At 51.4% G+C, this 17,440-nt stretch overlaps 1 protein-coding gene across 1 annotated transcript; it reads left to right on the top strand.

Annotated features, from left to right (window-relative positions):
* Positions 1-985: 985 nt before the first annotated feature.
* Positions 986-17,289, top strand: PLA2G15 (phospholipase A2 group XV). The gene is made up of 6 exons (XM_036441444.2): positions 986-1,388; positions 4,701-4,857; positions 11,370-11,488; positions 12,201-12,299; positions 12,653-12,877; positions 15,329-17,289. Exons 1-6 carry the CDS (start codon positions 1,274-1,276, stop codon positions 15,838-15,840), a joined length of 1,227 nt encoding a protein of 408 aa, XP_036297337.1. The 5' UTR covers positions 986-1,273; the 3' UTR covers positions 15,841-17,289.
* Positions 17,290-17,440: the final 151 nt, after the last annotated feature.

Raw genomic sequence — 17,440 nt, 5'->3', positions numbered from 1 at the left:
TGAGATTGCTGATCAGGGTGTGACCGGCCCTTAGGCGGGAATGTGAGGAGGATCCAGGCCTCCAACCTCCAACACTTGGCCACTCTCTCCCAGAGAAACGCAGGGTTCTGGTATACCACCGCCTGGCCAGTCTTTGCCCACTCTGTTCGCCCCCATTCCTCCTGCAGGGAGTCTGTGTCCTTCTCTCCTGTCCTCCACGTTTGCTGTGCTGGGAGGTCCCATACTGTGGATGAGCCGTGGTGCAGGGTCAGGGCTCAAGCCCACACTCAACCCTGCCTCCACCCCCGCGAACTGCTCCATGTGTTAGGGTGATATACTCCGCGCCCCTAAAAAAGGGAGGACATACATCTCATTCAGAAAGGAAACGTGCTGACTTGGCCTCTCCCCTTCCCATCCAATTCCCAGGGCGGACGGCAAAGGGCTGCCTGAACCACTCAGACATTCTCTGGGCATGGTGTGAGGAACCTGGGGGGAGGGAGGGGGAGAGGTGGAGGTCGTGCAAAGGTCTCCCGGTCAACTCTGACCCCCTAAGGCTGCCAAACTGTCTAGGAGTTACTTTTCTCCCCCTTGGCCGTGACCGTGACCGGAGTCGCTCAGCGGCCGCGATCACTGGACCATGAATCGCCACTCAGCCAGAATCGTCCCAGATTCCAGGTCAGGCAAGCGCCTAGGGTGAGGGCTGCGCAGCATAAACTTGGAGAATGGGACCGATAGAGCGTGGGCCTGCGGGCTGAGAGGTCCCGGGTTCGGTTCTGGTCAAGGGCATGTACCTTGGTTGCGGGCACATCCCCAGTAGGGCGTGTGCAGGAGGCAGCTGGTCAATGATTCTCTCTCATCGATGTTTCTAACTCTCTGTCCCTCTCTCTTCCTCTGTGTAAAAATACAATAAAATATATTTTAAAAAATAAAAATTAAAAAATTGGAGAACGGGGTGGGGAAGTGGGGGTGCTGGGCTGGGTCCCCAGCAGCTGGCGAGAGGGTGGCAGCCAGCGCTGAGCCTGAGCAGATCGATGCGCTCGGCTCGCAGCGCTGTCAAGGGAGCAAGTCCGCGACCCGCGAGAGCCCGGAGGGCGGTGCCAAAGGGGGCGGGACACCCTGGTGGAGGCGCGTCCCTATTGGCTGGCCGTTTGCGGGGAGCTGGGCTCTGATTGGCCGGGCCGCCGGGGAGGCGGTGGGCGGCGGGGTTAAGCGCGTCGCGGCCGCGCCCGGCCCAGGCGCAGGCCAGGAGCTCCGACCCCGCGCCCACCGGGACCCGGTCCGCCCCGCGCCCGCCATGGGCCCGCGCCTGTGCCCGCGCCGCGCGGCCCTGCTCCCCGGCGGCCTCCTGCTCCTCCTGATGCTCGCGGACCCGGCGCTTCCGGCCGGACGCCCCCCTCCGGTGGTCCTGGGTGAGGCACGAACCTGGCAGGGGGTCTGTTCGCTGGACCGGGTATGGGGGTGAGGGGGGGTCTGGCTCCCCGGTTTGCTTGTGCTGCAAGCGCGAGGTAGGGGGACGTGTGACTTGTCATTGGGGTCGGTCCGTCCACCCCCTGCCATACTGGCCGCGGGTGTGGTCAGCCTCTCTGTCACCTTCTCCTGTAGCATATGGGGTAAGTAGTGTTCTTCGCGGCAGCCCCAAACCTGGGCTTGTCTTATCCCCATTCCCCCCCTCCCCATCCCGTTTTGTCTTTTAGTTGTAGTTTTGAAGGGGTTGTGTGACTTATCCCCATTTTTTATTTATTTATTTGTTTGTTTGTTTATTAATTTATGCTGGAAAGACTGAGGCCATTTGGCCCCACTCCCGAGGGCCAGTTTGGGGGTAAGGTGGCCCCAGAGTTGGCCCCCGGGAGCCTTAGTGTTGACTTAGGCTTGCCTAGTAGGCTGTCTCCCTCGACCTTTTCAGCCCCTTACATGTCAGAAGGCATTGCTGAAAGGAAGCTCGTTGGGGGAAAGGATTACTGTCTTAGCCGTCACCAGGGCTCCTCCCAAACTTATCAAATGGGTGGCATTGGGCTTGAGGGCGGAGGCCCTAGGCAATCTGAGGCTGGCTAAAGGCTGAGAGAGGTGAGAGGGGGGGCGGTGGCTCTGAACAGATGTCAGGAGCCTGGACTCATCCTTTCAGACTGATGTTGGGGCCGGGTGACCTCTCCTGCTTGCTTACCCCCTTCTTGGTCCTGACCCCTGAGAAGCTGTACGGGAGGCACAGCAGTGTTTCCTTGCGGTGGGTGGTGGGCCGGGGTGAGACTTTAGTCTTGGGTGCCTCAGATGCCTCGTGCAGACTGTCTACACCTGGAGCTAGTGTGGAGGTGACCAGCCAGGGCTCCGGAGGCAGAGGTATATGTTACACAGAGTCTGCATGATCCCCATGCCTTTTTTGCCGGGAGTATTTTAATGGGGGTGATACAGATGACAGATGGGTAAGATTGGCAGGCAGTTTGGTCCTACGGTGTCCCTAAACCAGGAGCTCTGAGCCATGAAATGCTTCAGGGGGATGCAGGTTAGACATGGGCATTGGGCACCCTTGGTTCTGCCTTCCTTCAGCTTCCCGGATGATTCCCAGAGATGAGGTCTGTGCCGGGCAAGCACAGAGAATGCCCTGGCCCAGGCAGGGCAGGCTTCCTGGAGGATGCAGCTGGAGCTGTGGCCAGGAGAGTTCCAGGCACGGGGAACTACCGATCAGAAGGAAGGAGGGAGGGAGTCCAGGCTGTCTGCCATGGAGTGGTTTGGTGGGTGATGACAAGGGGGGAGAGAGGGAGGAGGTAGAGGGGAGTGGATTGTCCAGGCTCATGACTGGCTAGGTCATCTGAACTTTATCCTGGGGGCCCACAGGCAGTCATGTGTGGGTCTGAGGAGTTCTGAGTAAAAGGGTGTGGCATTGGGAAGTGTGTGGTCCGTGAAAGAACTGCGGAGAAAATCCTGGATGGGTGCTAACTCATTAAGTCATTCAGTTCTCCGTTATCCGAGGCCAGAGCAGAGTCACAGAGCAATGTTAACCTGCCCAGAGGGTGAGGCAGTTGGTATTAATCCTAGGAAACCCCGTGGCTGGCAGTTCCTGGTCCCAGATCAGTAACCCAGGGATGACCAGACTCTATGGGTGGGACTCAGATGGCTAGAAGAGGAAGCAGAGGTCAGAGAAGTGACACAGAAGAAGACCCTGAAGGGACTGTATAGCAAGCTGTTTCTAACCTCTCCCAGACTCAGTCTCCTCATCTGTAAAGTGGGCATAACAACGATGTTCTCTCCCAGGGTCATTGGAGGTGAAAGGCACATGGATGGCTTTCGTCCCAGTTCTAGGCACAAGGTCTGAGGAAGTGACCACTGCTATTTTTAGGGGCCACGCGGCCCTGTCCAGTGTGAGAGGCATTGCCAGACAAAGCAGAACTGGTGGCTTCCTCTTGCAGCCGTTTCCTTCGGCAGAGATAATGACCAAGGTCTCTGTGTTCCCCTGCCCAGTCCACAGGCGTGTCACCCAGAGCCTGCGTGCTAGGGACTCCCCACTTCTGCACCCACAGCAGGAAAGGAGGTGAAGGCAGCTGCTGCCCCCGGGGCGTTGTGAGATGGGGCACAGGGAGGGCATGCCCTTAGCGGGGCTGGGTTCACAGTCCAAGCCCAGTGAATGCCAAGGAGAGCCAGGCGCTGGTTGTTCAGTTAGTGATTATGGATCTTAAATGGGGTGAATGTGGGAGGTGCTGAGAGCCTGGCATGCGGGAGCAGGTGAGGCCTGAAAGGTCACTGGGAGTAAATAAGCTCTAGAAGGCCTTGCATGCTGCCTTGGTTGGGTGGCTTAGTTGGTTGGAGCGTTGTCCCATGCACCAAAAGATTGTGGGTTCAATTCCTGGTCAGGGAACATACCTAGGTTGCAGGGTCAATCCCCAGTCAGCATGCAAACAGGAAAACAGGAGGCAATCATCGGTGTTTCTCTCTCTCTCCCTCTCTCTCTCTCTCTCTCTCTCTCTCTCTCTCTCTCTCTCTCTCTCTCTCATCAATAAACATGTGAGGATTAAAAACATAAAAATAAAAGCCTTGAACGTTGGCAGTGAAGCAATGGGGATAGGTGTTCAGGTAGAGAAGTGATCCTTTAGGCCTAGTCTCCCTGTCCCACACCAGCTGTGACCAGAACGGTGTGTTGTTTCAGGGTAGCCAGCTCCAGCGCCTGGTCCGTGAGTGCCCAGCTGCTCTGTGGTTTGTCCTTTGGAACCTTCCGGACTCTGGCCTTTAGCAAAGCCTGGGGCCTCTGTAGGTCAGCAGGTGCCAATGTGAGCTTCTTAATTTTCTTTTTTTTAAATGCATTTTATTGATTTTTTACAGAGAGGAAGGGGTAGGGATAGAGAGCTAGAAACATCAATCAGAGAGGGAGAGAGTTAGAAACATTGATGAGAGAGAAACATCAATCAGCTGCCTCCCGCACCCCCCCCACTGGGGATGTTCCCCCAACCAAGGCACATGCCCTTGACCGGAATCGAACCTGGGACCCTTCAGTTTGCAGTTCGACGCTCCATCCATTGAGCCAAACCGGTTCCTGCAATGTGAGCTTCTTTCAACCTGCCTTGGAGCGCTTTCTCTTTGGGCTGGTTCGGTGGCACTGTGCTCTGTCCTTTCTCAATCCAGTCAGAGTGGACAAAGCCCTGCCTAGGACGCTAGAGGCCTTTGGAGTCAGGCCTTGAGGGGTCTCCGGTCCGTCATGCTCAGGGCTTCATGCATGTTCTGTGCCCCTCTTACAGTGCCTGGTGATTTGGGCAACCAGCTGGAGGCAAAGCTGGACAAGCCGAAGGTCGTGCACTACCTCTGCTCCAAGAAGACAGACAGCTACTTCACCCTCTGGCTGAACCTCGAGCTGCTGCTGCCCGTGATCATCGACTGCTGGATCGACAATATCAGGTGGGAGCCGGGGTACAGGCCCAGTGCTGCTCGCCAACTCAACCTACAGAGGCCCCCAGAGTCCATTTCCAGCTCATCCCCTCCTAAGAGACCTAAGGTCATTCCCCTTCCTCCCTTCCCACTTCCTTAATTTTCTGTCAGACAGAATCTCTTCCCTTTCCTGCTGCTCCCGTTCTTACCCTCTCCCAGCCACACCTGCTTGGAGCCCTACTTGTGGTTTCTGTGAATCTTAGCTGCCACAGGGCCCTCACCCCTTCCCCTGCCTCTGGTGTGGCCACATCTGCCCCTCCAGCTGCTCGTTCTCCCTGATGTGCCAGGTCTCCAGGCTTTTGCTGACTCAGTTCTTTCAGCCTGGAATTTACCTCTACACCCTCGGCCTGATAAATTCCCTCCACTCACCTTTTTTGTTGTTGTTGTTGTTAATCCTCACCCAAGGATATTTTTTCCTCCATTGATTTTGTTAATCCTCACCCGAGGATATTTTCCACCCATTGATTTTGTTAATCTTTACCCCAGGGATTATTCCCTGCCTACCCCCCATTGATTTTGTTAATCGTCACCCGAGGATATTCTTTAAAAAAAAAAAAAAAAAAAAAAAAAAAAAATATATATATATATATATATATATATATATATATATATATATTTTTTTTATTGATTTTTTTTACAGAGAGGAAGAGAGAGGGATAGAGTGCTAGAAACATCGACCAGCTGCCTCCTGAACACCACCTACTGGGGATGTGCCCGCAGCCAATATACATGCCCTTGCCCTTGACCCGAATAGAACCTGGGACCTTTTGGTCCACAGACTGACGCTCTATCCACTGAGCCAAACCGATTTCGGCGAGGATATTCTTTCATTGATCCTCAGGGAGAGTAGAAGAGAGAGGAAAGACTGAGAGAAACATCCATGTGAGAGAAACACATCAATTGGTTGCCTCCTGCATGAGCCCTGACCAGAGCCAAGGCCCAGCTGGAGCCTGCAACCAAGGAGCCTGCCCTTGACTAGAATTGAACCCCAGACCCTTTAGTCTGAAAGCAGATGCTCTATCTACTGAACCAGGCCAGTTAAGGCCTCTCGTTGATTTTTAGAGAGAGTGGGAGGAAAGGGAGGGAGGAGGAAGGGAGGTGAGAGAGGAATGCCGATGTGAGAGAAACGTTGATCAGTTGCCTCCTAAATGTGCCCTGACAGAACTGGGCATTGGACCTGCAACCCTGGTATGTGCCCTTGACTGGGAATCAAACCCATGACCTATCAGTGCAAGAGTTGACACTAACCACTGAACCTACTGGCCAATCCCACCTCCTCCCCGCCCCATTCACTTTTTAAATCCTGAACATGTTCCTGCCACTCTCCAGAGCTGTTAATCTCTCCTACTCCCCATGCCACATGCCTGTTTCCTCTCTCATCAAACTTCATTTCCAAGGATGCTTCCCAATAGTAAGGATTACTGCTTATTGAATACAGACACTGTACATTTTACATATTTTCTTTCAGTCTTTAAAATATATATATATTTGTTTATTGATTTCAGAGAGGAAGGGAGAGGAAAAATATCAGTGATGAAAGAAAATCATTAATTGGCTGCCTCCTGCATGCTCCCCATTGGGGTTTGAGCATGCAACCTGGGCGTGTGCCCTGACTTGGAATTGAGCCTTCTGGCTCGGCCACTGAGTCACGAGTCACACCAGCCAGGCTCATTTAGTCTTACAGCAACTCTGTGAAAGAGGTGCTGTTTACAAACCAGTTTTATAGTATACGGCATTTGGAATCTCAGATCAGTTACAAGATTGCCAGGATCACTCAGCTAATAAGGGGCAAAACCAGGATTCAGACTCAGAATTGTATGACCCTGAGCTAATTTTCCCTCTCAGATTGAGCTCTCTGAGGCAGGGACTCTATCTCTTTTATCTTTATAGGGGTAGAACCTGGAATCCAGCTGGTGCTAAAAAACAAACAAACAAAAAACAAAACAAAACAAAAAAAACACGTTCCAGCTTAATGGAATCGGAGCACTAGCTGTCTCTGCAGGCACCGCCCCCTTCCCGTTGTTTAAGATGCCTGCTTTGTGGACTGTTTCCTCTTCTGTGTGTGTTTTCATCAGAGCATTTCTGGCTGTTGATCTGCATTTCTATTTTTGTACCAGAGACGTGGTCTCAGTTACTGCCAATCGGAGGTGCTGGCTAACACCAGGAGGGGCTTATCTGCCTTCACTGCTCCTCCGACTGTTTGCCTTTCATCCGGCACGGAGCTACCTTGGCTTTCCAGAACAATCTTCTGCACTTTGCTGAGTGGCCAATGGGGTGACCTACAGATTGCCCTTGAGAGAGTAGGTCACCAGGACCTATTATTTGGGTTAATGTTGGGAATCCTGTCAGCTTTGTGTAGCTAATCTTTAGGACGGGGTGGGACTCAGGGACTGTTTGTGTAGCTTGTGTTTTCTTGGGCACATTTGCCTCCTTGTTATCGGGGAGGCCAGAGCAGGATTCCTGGTTTGGCATAAGGCCTTTCTCCTGGTGCCCCATCATTTCTCTAGGCTTCGTCTGAGACTGGGGGTGGCTCTCTGTCTGGTTCTCTCATCATCTCCTTTGCCCTGGTATGTATGTGGTGGCTCGTAGAAGCTGGATCCATAGAGATGGAGCGAGGGGAGTCTGTGAAGTTCGGTTGCCTTTTGGGGGCAAGTGTGATGTTCATGGCAGAGCCAGACCTGGTGCTTCCCTCTCCCAAGCCGATTTAAGGCCTGCATTCTGGGGTGGGTGACATCGAGAAGTGTCTGTGTCCTGGGCTCCGCTTTTATAAAAATTTGATTTGAGAGAGAGAGATTTGTTGTTCCACTTATTTACTCATTCATTGGTTGATTCTTTTTTTTTTAAATATATTTTATTGATTTTTAAAGAAATATATTTTTTATTGATTTTTTTACAGAGAGGAGGAGAGAGGGATAGAGAGTCAGAAACATCGATGATGAGAGAGAATCACTGATCAGCTGCCTCTTGCACACCCTCTTGCACATGTACCCGCAACCAAGGTACATGCCCTTGACCAGAATCAAACCCGGGACCTTTCAGTCCACAGGCCAACGCTCCATCCACTGAGCCAAACCGGTTTTGGCTATTGATTTTTTACAGAGAGGAAGAGAGAGAAAGAGTTAGAAACATTGATGAGCAAGAATCATCGATCAGCTGCCTCCTGCACACCCCCTACTGGGGATGTACCAGCAGCCAAGGTACATGCCCTTGACCGGAATTGAACCCCGGGACCTTTCAGTGCGCAGGCCAACGCTCAAACCACTGAGCCATTGGCTGATTCTTTATGTGCACTGACTGGGGATTGAACCTGCAACCTTGACATATCAGGATGATGCTCTAACCAAATGATCCATCTAGGGTTTGCGGAGCCAGTCTTTATTTATTTTTTTAATTAATTAATACTTATTTTTTAATCCTCACCTGAGGATTTTTTTCTTCATTGATTTTTGGAGAAAGTGGAAGAGAGAAGGAAAGACAGAGAGAAATATCGATGTGAGAGAAACACATTGATTGGTTGCTTCCTGCATGAGCCCCGACCAGGGCCGGGGAGGAGCCTGCAATGAAGGTATGTGCCCTTGACCGAAACTGAACCTGGGACCCTCCCGTCCTCAGGCTGACCTCCATCCACTGAGCCAGGTCAGGTCAGGGTCAGTCTTTAAAGTAGGCCTTGGAGAGAGTCCTCACTCTGATCTGTGCTTTATAAATTTGCTTTGTTATGTTGGAGAGCAACAAACTTTACTCTCAAGGTTCTTTTGGCTGGTCTAATCAAATAGAAAATACTGGTAACTGAATTTAATACATATGTACGTATGGGAACTCCACATACATGAGAGAGTCAGAGACAGAAAGGGAACATCTATTTATATAAAAGGCTAATATGCTGAGTATCTGACTGTGACTGTCCAGGTAACAACACCTGGCTTCCTCTTCCCAGTGAGGACTAGCCTCAGGTCTAAACACTTTACACTGTAACCAAATGTCTGTGAAGCGGTTTCCCGTGCCTCTTCTCATTTGATCCTCACAGAAGTCCTGGAGTAGGTAGAATCCTATTTTCTTTTCATTCGTTGGAAGTTGGAGATTTAGAAACTTGACCCAACTGAAAAGAAGTAAGAAACAGTGGACCTTGAAAATGACCTCAGGTTTTCTCACTGTGCAGAATATAGTCAAACACTGCTGCAGTTAAATATTTTACCCTTTGTTCTCCCTGCCTGATCTACAATAATAATCTGCTTGGTGTTACTATTTACTGCTGACAATTAATCTGAAAGAGAAGTTGGGGTGCTTCACTGGGCTTAAAAAAGTTTAGCTACATCAGAAAGCAGGTCTAATTAAGCAAGTTTGTTCTATATCTATAAAAGACTAAGTTGACTCGCACATGTGCAATACATATAAAGTTCTTGCTGGCGCCTCTCGAATGCATGTATTTTTTAAAAATTTTTATTTTTATATTTTATTGATTTTTTTACAGAGAGGAAGGGAGAGAGATAGTTAGAAACATCGATGAGAGAGTCATCGATCAACTGCCTCTTGCACGCCCCCTACTGGGGATGTGCCTGCAACCAAGGTACATGCCCTTGTCTGGAATCGAACCCGGGACCCTTCAGTCCGCAGGCTGACGCTCTATCCACTGAGCCCAAACCAGTCTCTGCCGCACGCATGTATTTTGATCTGTCATTGATAGTGAATTTGGTTGTTTTTGTTGACATTCTGAAGCTGAAAGACAGAGGTGGCATCGCACAGAAGTAACAATGGTGATTAAATACTATCGTAACAGTGATCTGGGTAGATATAATTATCTCTGTGTAATCAAAGTTGCCTTCATATTCAGAAATGAAGATGGAGGACCTCCTTTTGAAAGGGCCTTGCTCATCCATTGTAAACCAGATTCTGATAATCCGAATGCCACTGAAATGAAACAAATCAGTATCCTGTTTCCTACATTAGATGCAATGACCTATCCTATTCTTTTCCCACATGGTGAGAAAGGCTGGGGAACGGATATTGCATTAAGACTCAGAGAAGGCAGTGTAATTGACAATAATACTAGATTCAAGGGATGATGCCGAAAAGGAAACTTTTCCCATCGAATTTCTTAAAAGTATTACTCCTTTGGGAATGCCCTGTCATAAATTAGAATTGGAAAGTAGGTGCAATCATCATGTTACTGAGAAATCTTAATAGTAAATGGGGTCTTTGTAATGGTACTAGATTTATTATAAAATATTTCGACCTGTCCTAGCCAATTTGGGTCAGTGGATAGATGTTGGCCTGCAGACTGAGGGGTCCCAGGTTCGATTCTGGTCAAGGGCACATCCTCAGTGGGAGGTGTGCAGGAGGCAGCTGATCGATGTTTTTTACTCTCCATCTCTCTCCCTTTCTCTCTGTAAAAAATCAGTGAAATATATATATATTTTTTTAAAGAAAAAGATTTCGACCTAACATACCGTATTTTTCGGACCATAAGACGCTCCGGACCATAAGACGCACCAGTTTTTAGAGAAGGGAAATGAAGAAAAAAAGATTCTGAAACAAATAGTGTCCTAAAATATTTTATGTGCATTAAAACCCAACATCACAGTCATAAACACATGTAATCAACCCTGTAAAGTAAACAGCAGCATTTAGAACCATTTTAGAGCCGGGCAAGCACACAGAGACCACACAGAGCCGGGCAAGTAAAAAAACTTTTTTTTTTTTAAGTATATGTGTAGGCTATATTTGGACCATAAGACGCAGGGACTTTTCCCCCCACTTCTGGGGGGAAAAAAGTGCGTCTTATGGTTCGAAAAATACGGTAATCGATACTGATGTATTAGCAGGATCTGCAGAGGAGACGTTGTTCTGATTCTAAGAATTGATTAGTCCCATCTGACATTGGCCTTAGTGTTAAAATAAGTTTAATCAATTTATCAGTCATTGTTTTTATCATATTTTTATATCATGTTATTGTTTATTAATAAATTTATATATTCATATATATTTTACTAATTTTCTTTTATCTCTGATACTTCTATTACAGAGAAAGGGCAAATAGCAGTATTAAAATATTTCTTCTAATTAATTTCCTTTCATGTGCTTGCATTTCGTGCACTGGGCCTCTAGAGGGTATATAAGATAGAAGAGCTAGGGTTGAGGTAAGGTGCCCTGGGGGTTTCAATGGATTATTACAGAATGATAAGAACAAGTGTTTAGTAAATAGAAGTTTGCCCTAGCATATAATTAATTAATGGTAATTATTATGGGCAAGGACCCTGATTCAAGTTAAAGGGAGGGGCAGCTAAAATTGTCCTTAGCTCAGAACAATCCACAGAAGCAATCTTCAGTGACTAGCTCTGAACCCCCAGTTACCTTTTGGTCTCCTTGTACAAGTGACCAAACCTGAGAATGAGAAGGGAGTGTGGCTCAGCACACAGGGCAGCATTGGGACTCCAATTCAGTGCCAACCCTGGGTCACCAGCTCCGTGTTCACTCCCCCCTGACAGGCTGGTCTACAACAGGACGTCCCGGGCCACCGAGTTTCCCGATGGGGTGGATGTGCATGTCCCCGGCTTTGGGCAGACCTTCTCCCTGGAGTTCCTGGATCCCAGCAGAAGCAGTGTGGGTATGTAGCCTCTCATGCTCTCTGGGGAAGGAGGCTGGAGGTTTCCTGGACTCCTGGTGTGGGAGGAACCACTCAGTTGAAGGCAGAGCGGTTCTGTGATCAGTGTGGGCAGAGAGCATGCCTTCAGGGACCTCCCTGCAGTAATGTCACAGTGGCCTTGGCAGGCATGTTATAGGTGGCGGGCTGGCACTGGCAGTACCCTTTGTAATCCTATGCATTTCTTTTTTTGTTTTGTTTTGTTTTGTTTTGTGAATCCTCAGCAGAGGATATTTTTCCATTGATTTTTAGAGAGAGTATAAGGGAGAGGGGGAGGGAGAGGGAGAGAGAAACATTGATGTGAGAGACCCATTGATTGGTTGCTTTCTGCACTTACCCTGACCAGGGCCAGGGAACCTGCAACGGAGGAACATGCCCTTGACCAGAATCAAACCTGGGTCCTTTCAGTCCGTAGACTGACGCTTTATCCACTGAGCAAACCGGTTAGGGCTATTTTTTTATTATTATTTTTTTACTTTAGAGAGGAAGGAAGAGGGAGAAAGAGAGAAATATTGGCTGCCTCCTGCACGCCCCCTTCTGGGGATGGAGCCTGCAACCCAGCTTGTGCCGTGACCAGGAATCGAACTGGTGACCTCTTGGTGCATGGGACATGGGACAACGCTCAACCAGCCGAGCCACACCGGTCAGGACTAATCCTATGCATTTCTGTGTATAGGTTCCTATTTCCACACCATGGTAGAGAGCCTTGTGAGCTGGGGCTACACAAGGGGTGAGGACGTCCGGGGGGCCCCTTATGACTGGCGCCGAGCTCCAAGTAAGTGATCGCCCCTGTTTCCCCCTGAGGTCCTGGGAGGTGGCGACAGGGGGTCTCAGTCACCATAGGCCTGGGCTCTCCCCTCCTCCTGGTCAGTCTGTCCTGTCTTTCCCCTTCTGTCACCCCAGGATGTCTGGGCCTCTGAGCCCCAGAGAGAGATAGTGAATCTGAAGAGGGGGAAAAGGAGCCCCTTTGGTTCCTGCCTTCTTTGAATGGGTGGGGAAACCATATCACTCCCACTCGAATGTTAGCATCCTCTCCTAGTCCTGGGTCTGGCCTGAGAAACGGTCCTAGTTCAGGCCCCAGGACCCTGACTCCCGCCTGACTCCCGCCCGCCCGGCTCTGGCCTGCAGATGAGAATGGGCCCTACTTCCTGGCCCTCCGGGAGATGATCGAGGAGATGCACCAGCTGTATGGGGGCCCCGTGGTGCTGGTTGCCCACAGCATGGGCAACATGTACACGCTCTACTTTCTGCAGCGGCAGCCACAGGCCTGGAAGGACAAGTACATCCGTGCCTTCGTGGCACTGGGTGCGCCCTGGGGGGGCGTGGCCAAGACCTTTCGCGTCCTGGCCTCAGGTAAGAGACTGCCTGGCCCAGCGTGGGGGGCTGGTGTTGGGGGCGGCACCCTCTCTTTCCCTCTACAGTGTCCTCCTGGGGAACCCTGCTTTCTCCAGAACGGTATTCTTTTCCAAACAATGTCACCTCTCTAGTTGAGGACCTTTGTTATCTGTGTAAGTTTCTTTCTTTTCTTAATATATATTTTATTGATTTAAAAAACAAAACAAAACATTTTATTGATTTTTTACAGAGAGGAAGGGAGAGAGATAGAGAGTTGGAAACATTGATGAGAGAGAGACACCCCCCCTACTGGGGATGTGCCCGCAACCAAGGTACATGCCCTTGACGGGAATCGAACCTGGGACCTTTCAGTCTGCAGGCCAACGCTCTTATCCATTGAGCCAAACTGGTTTCGGCTCTGTGTAAGTTTCTTACAGCATGTGCGTGGACATAGCTCTCGGCCATGCAGTGCTTGCTTGTGCACATGTGTGCACACATTGTGCTCAGGCCTGGCTGCCTAGCTCGGTGTGACCCATAGTTCTTTGAGGGGAACCTTCTCGCTCTCTCCTATCCTCATACTTACACTCTCATTCCCACCTCTGCCCCAGAGAAGGAAGCTGGACTGCAGTTTCCTGTTTATGAGTTGCACTTCCATGTGCAGCAGCTCAGAACCTCTGTTGGCAACACAAGGAGGAAGCAGGTGCAGATCTGTTTGGGCCTGCTTGCTAGGCAGTTGGGAAAGGCACCTTTTTCCCCATTCCATTTCTCCCCGATTTACCTGAATTTTCTTTTTTGTTTTAAATATTTTAATTGATTTTTTTTTTAATGGGAGAAGTATATTTTATTTTATTTTTTAAGAAATATATTTTCTTGATTTTTTTACAGAGAGGAAGGGAGAGGGATAGAAAGTTAGAAACATCCATCAGCTGCCTCCTGCACACCCCTACTTGGGATGTGCCTGCAACCAAGGTACATGCCGTTGACAGGAATCGAACCTGGGACCCTTCAGTCCGCAGGCCGATGCTCTATCCACTGAGCCAAACCGGATTCAGCTGGAGAAGAATATTTTAATTGATTTTTTTTTTTATAAGAGGGAGAGAAAGAGAGAGAAACTTCCATGTGAGAGTGAAACATGGATCAGCATGCCCCCTACCGGGGATCGAGCCCACAACCCTTGGTTGGGTGCTGACTGGGAATTGAACTGACAACCTTTCAGTGCACAGGACAACACTCAACCAACTGAGCCACACCAGCCAGGGCCACCTGCGTTTTCATGACTGTCAGAATCTGCCAACTACAGTCATAGGACTTCCCTCCCTCTGCCCCATGTGACCCCATGGCCCCTCACTTTAGGAGCCATTAGCCAGGATTGTGCCTCTGGGCTGGCAACCTGCTGGTTCACCTTTGATAAGGTCACTGCCCACAGGGCAGTGCCAACCATCTGGTGAGCTTTCTTCCTCAAGTCACCGGCACTGCCTGATCTGCTTGTTGGCCAACTGGTTGCTGTGATCAGGTCAGACCCAGCGTCTGTCCGTGTAGTGACCCTGGATTGGCTTTGCCTCGGATACTGGGAGACTGTTCTTTCAGGCCCTGGTACTCTGGGAGCAGGACTGGGTGGGAAGGGTGATAGTCATGGCCCCCGAGGTGGGTAGCCAGGCCTCGCCAGGCAGAGCTGTGGTTCTGTGGTCAGTCCGAGAGGTAGAGTGACGGGCGGCTCCCGTTCCCAAGTTCCAGCTCACCCCCTGGGAGTTTCACTGGCTGCTGGGTGTGTTTGTATTGTTGGCATTCCTGTGTTTGAAGGACTCCTGCTCTCTTCTGCAGATCTGCCTGGGGGCCTGGCTGACCAGGTCAGCCACAGGCAGGACTGGCTGGCTGTAATTCTAAGCCCAGAGAAAGAAAAGTATTTACATAACTCATTATAATTTAAAAAAAAGGAGTGTGCCTCTGTACTGACAGCCTGCCGGTTCACCTTGGGTGAGGTCAATGCCCACAGGCCCAGCGATATTTCACCTTGTGGGTGTGTGTTGCCTAAATCCCTGGTGAAGAAATGCAGAAGGGAAGAAAAACAAGTCTTGGTTGGGTGCTTCCCAGAGGTAGCTAATCTACAGGGAAACAACAGTAATGCAGGCATGTGAGTTGTTTTGTTTGTTTGTTTTGTTTTTAATCTCCCAATTATTATTATTATTATTTTTTTATTATGGTATCACATAATTGTTCTCATCCCCCCAATCCCATCCCAAATCCCTCCCTACATAGTCCCCCCCCTTTGTCCATGGCCACTGGCCAGGCCCATATGCATGCACACAAGTCCTTCGGTTGATCAGGCATGGGAGTCATAATGATAACTGGAGAGGCTGGTGTGCTGCCTGGGCCCTGGTTAGGGTCCAGCAGGGGCCCCGGTGGTGAACGCGGCGCCCAGCCCAGCTTGCCTTCCTGAGCACTGACTGACGGGGGCCCTCTTCCCCGCAGGGGACAACAACCGGATCCCGGTCATTAGTCCCCTAAAGATCCGGGAGCAGCAGCGGACCGCCGTCTCTACCAGCTGGCTGCTGCCCTACAACTACACCTGGTCCTCCGAGAAGGTCTTCGTGCGCACGCCCACGGCCAACTACACGCTGCGCGACTACCGCCAGTTCTTCCAGGACATCGGCTTCGAGGACGGCTGGCTCATGCGGCAGGACACGGAGGGGCTGGTGGAAGCCGCCGTGCCGCCCGGCGTGCCCCTGCACTGCCTCTACGGCACTGGCGTCCCCACCCCGGATTCCTTCGCCTACGAGAGCTTCCCGGACCGCGACCCCAAGATCTACTTTGGCGACGGCGATGGCACGGTGAACTTGCAGAGCGCCCTGCAGTGCCAGGCCTGGCGCAGCCACCAGGAGCACCAGGTGTCCCTGCAGGAGCTGCCGGGCAGCGAGCACATCGAGATGCTGGCCAACGCCACTACCCTGGCCTACCTGAAGTTCCTGCTCCTGAGGCCCTGATTCTGGTGCCAGGCAAGGCTGTGGGATGGCATGGCCACAGCGGCTCCTGGACCTCCCCAGGCGGCCGCGGCCCGTAAAGTTAGCGGTTTGTAACTGACCTTCCAAGGCCACACAAGGTCTCGGGTGATGAAACATCTGCCGTTGGGAAGGGCCGTGTCTTATCCTTCCTCTGGGAGTGAGGAAGGAAGAAATAGTCTGGCCTCGCTCAAGGGACTCTGAATGCAGAGAACGCTGCTGCTGATGGAATCGTTGTGACCTCAGGACCGGCGGCAGGTGGACTGGCTGCACCTGGATCCCATACCCCAACTCAGGGTCCATGTGTTCCTTTTCTACTCCTGTGGTCATTGCACATGGCCCACTAGGCCCCCCTGGCCCTTCAGACTTCCTGTGAGGGATGTTACTGAGCTGTGGTCCCAGCGACGGGCTCCCTGGTCCCTAGGGTGATCCTTCCCACAAGCTGGCCACAGGTACCGCTGCCCCTGGCCACGGGGAGCTGGAGCTGCTGACTTTGCTGAGGCCTCACTGCACAGCAGCCTGTGTGGCTCTCTGGGGGCAGCCTGTTTCCCCCTGCAGGCAGGGCTGGGCTGGGTTTTCTGTGGTTCCCAGGCTGTGGGGCGTTCACTCCTACCTCCCTCACCTCCAAGAACGGCCTCGCTGAGGATTGGGCAGCACACACCCCCCCCCCCCCCCCCCCTAGATCTGCAGGCTGTATCCCAGGAGCTCTGATCCCCTATTTGGGCTGTTGCCGGCAGACAGTATCGATGCTGGCTCCCTTCACCCTATTCAGGGCTGAGAGCAGGACTCGGTGCCATGGCCTCTTAGATCCCGATGGAGAAAGAGAACTCAAGAGCAGACCAAGGTGACTCCGAGCTTCCCCATAGGGTTTCTCTAGGACCCAAGGGGCCAGCACAGGGCTGAGAGGAGGTTGGGCTCCTGCCCACCCTGCCCAGCACCTACCTCCATCAGGCAGCACCGTGGTGTGTAGTCTTCAGGGACTAGTTCAGGAACTTCTGTGGGCCCCCCATGAGAGCCAGGTGCCTTGGAGTCCCCCCTGCGGGGTTCCTGTCTGCCCCCAGATGCTGCGTGGGTCAGGCATGTCAAACTCAAAGGCTAACACGGGCCAAATAAACTAGGCACACGGCCTGCGGGCTGCGAGTTTGACATGTGTGGCACAGGTCTTCCTGTGAGAGCAGGGCTGGAGAGTCTGGATCTGCCTTTCGGCAGTGGTCTCTGAGGGGGCAGTGGCTATAGGCCAAGACTTGGTTCTAGCCTCGGGTGCGGGCCCAAAACCACAACCAGGCTGGACTGTGCTGCCCTCCCACAGGCTTCTTTGGACCCGGGTTTTCTCTGTTGTGTACGTACCCAGCATCTGTCTCTCTCTGTTCCTGAGTGGTGGGCTCTGAGCAGGCTGTGTCTTGATTATGGCAATAAAAGTATTCTGGATGCTGTCAAGTTGCCTGGCCTATGCTCTATCGGAGTGTGAGAGGAGGGAGCTAGAGGAGGGGCAATAGGAGGGCTTGAGGGCAGGTAATCAGGGGCCAGGTCTCTCCTGCGGCCTCGGTGGGTTATCTCAGCACCGAAGCGAGGCTCCTATGCACCA

Source organism: Pipistrellus kuhlii, unplaced genomic scaffold (assembly GCF_014108245.1).
Source record: "Pipistrellus kuhlii isolate mPipKuh1 unplaced genomic scaffold, mPipKuh1.p scaffold_m20_p_17, whole genome shotgun sequence".
Classification (NCBI taxonomy): Eukaryota; Metazoa; Chordata; class Mammalia; order Chiroptera; family Vespertilionidae; genus Pipistrellus; species Pipistrellus kuhlii.
This window is presented reverse-complemented; position numbering and strand designations above follow the sequence as displayed.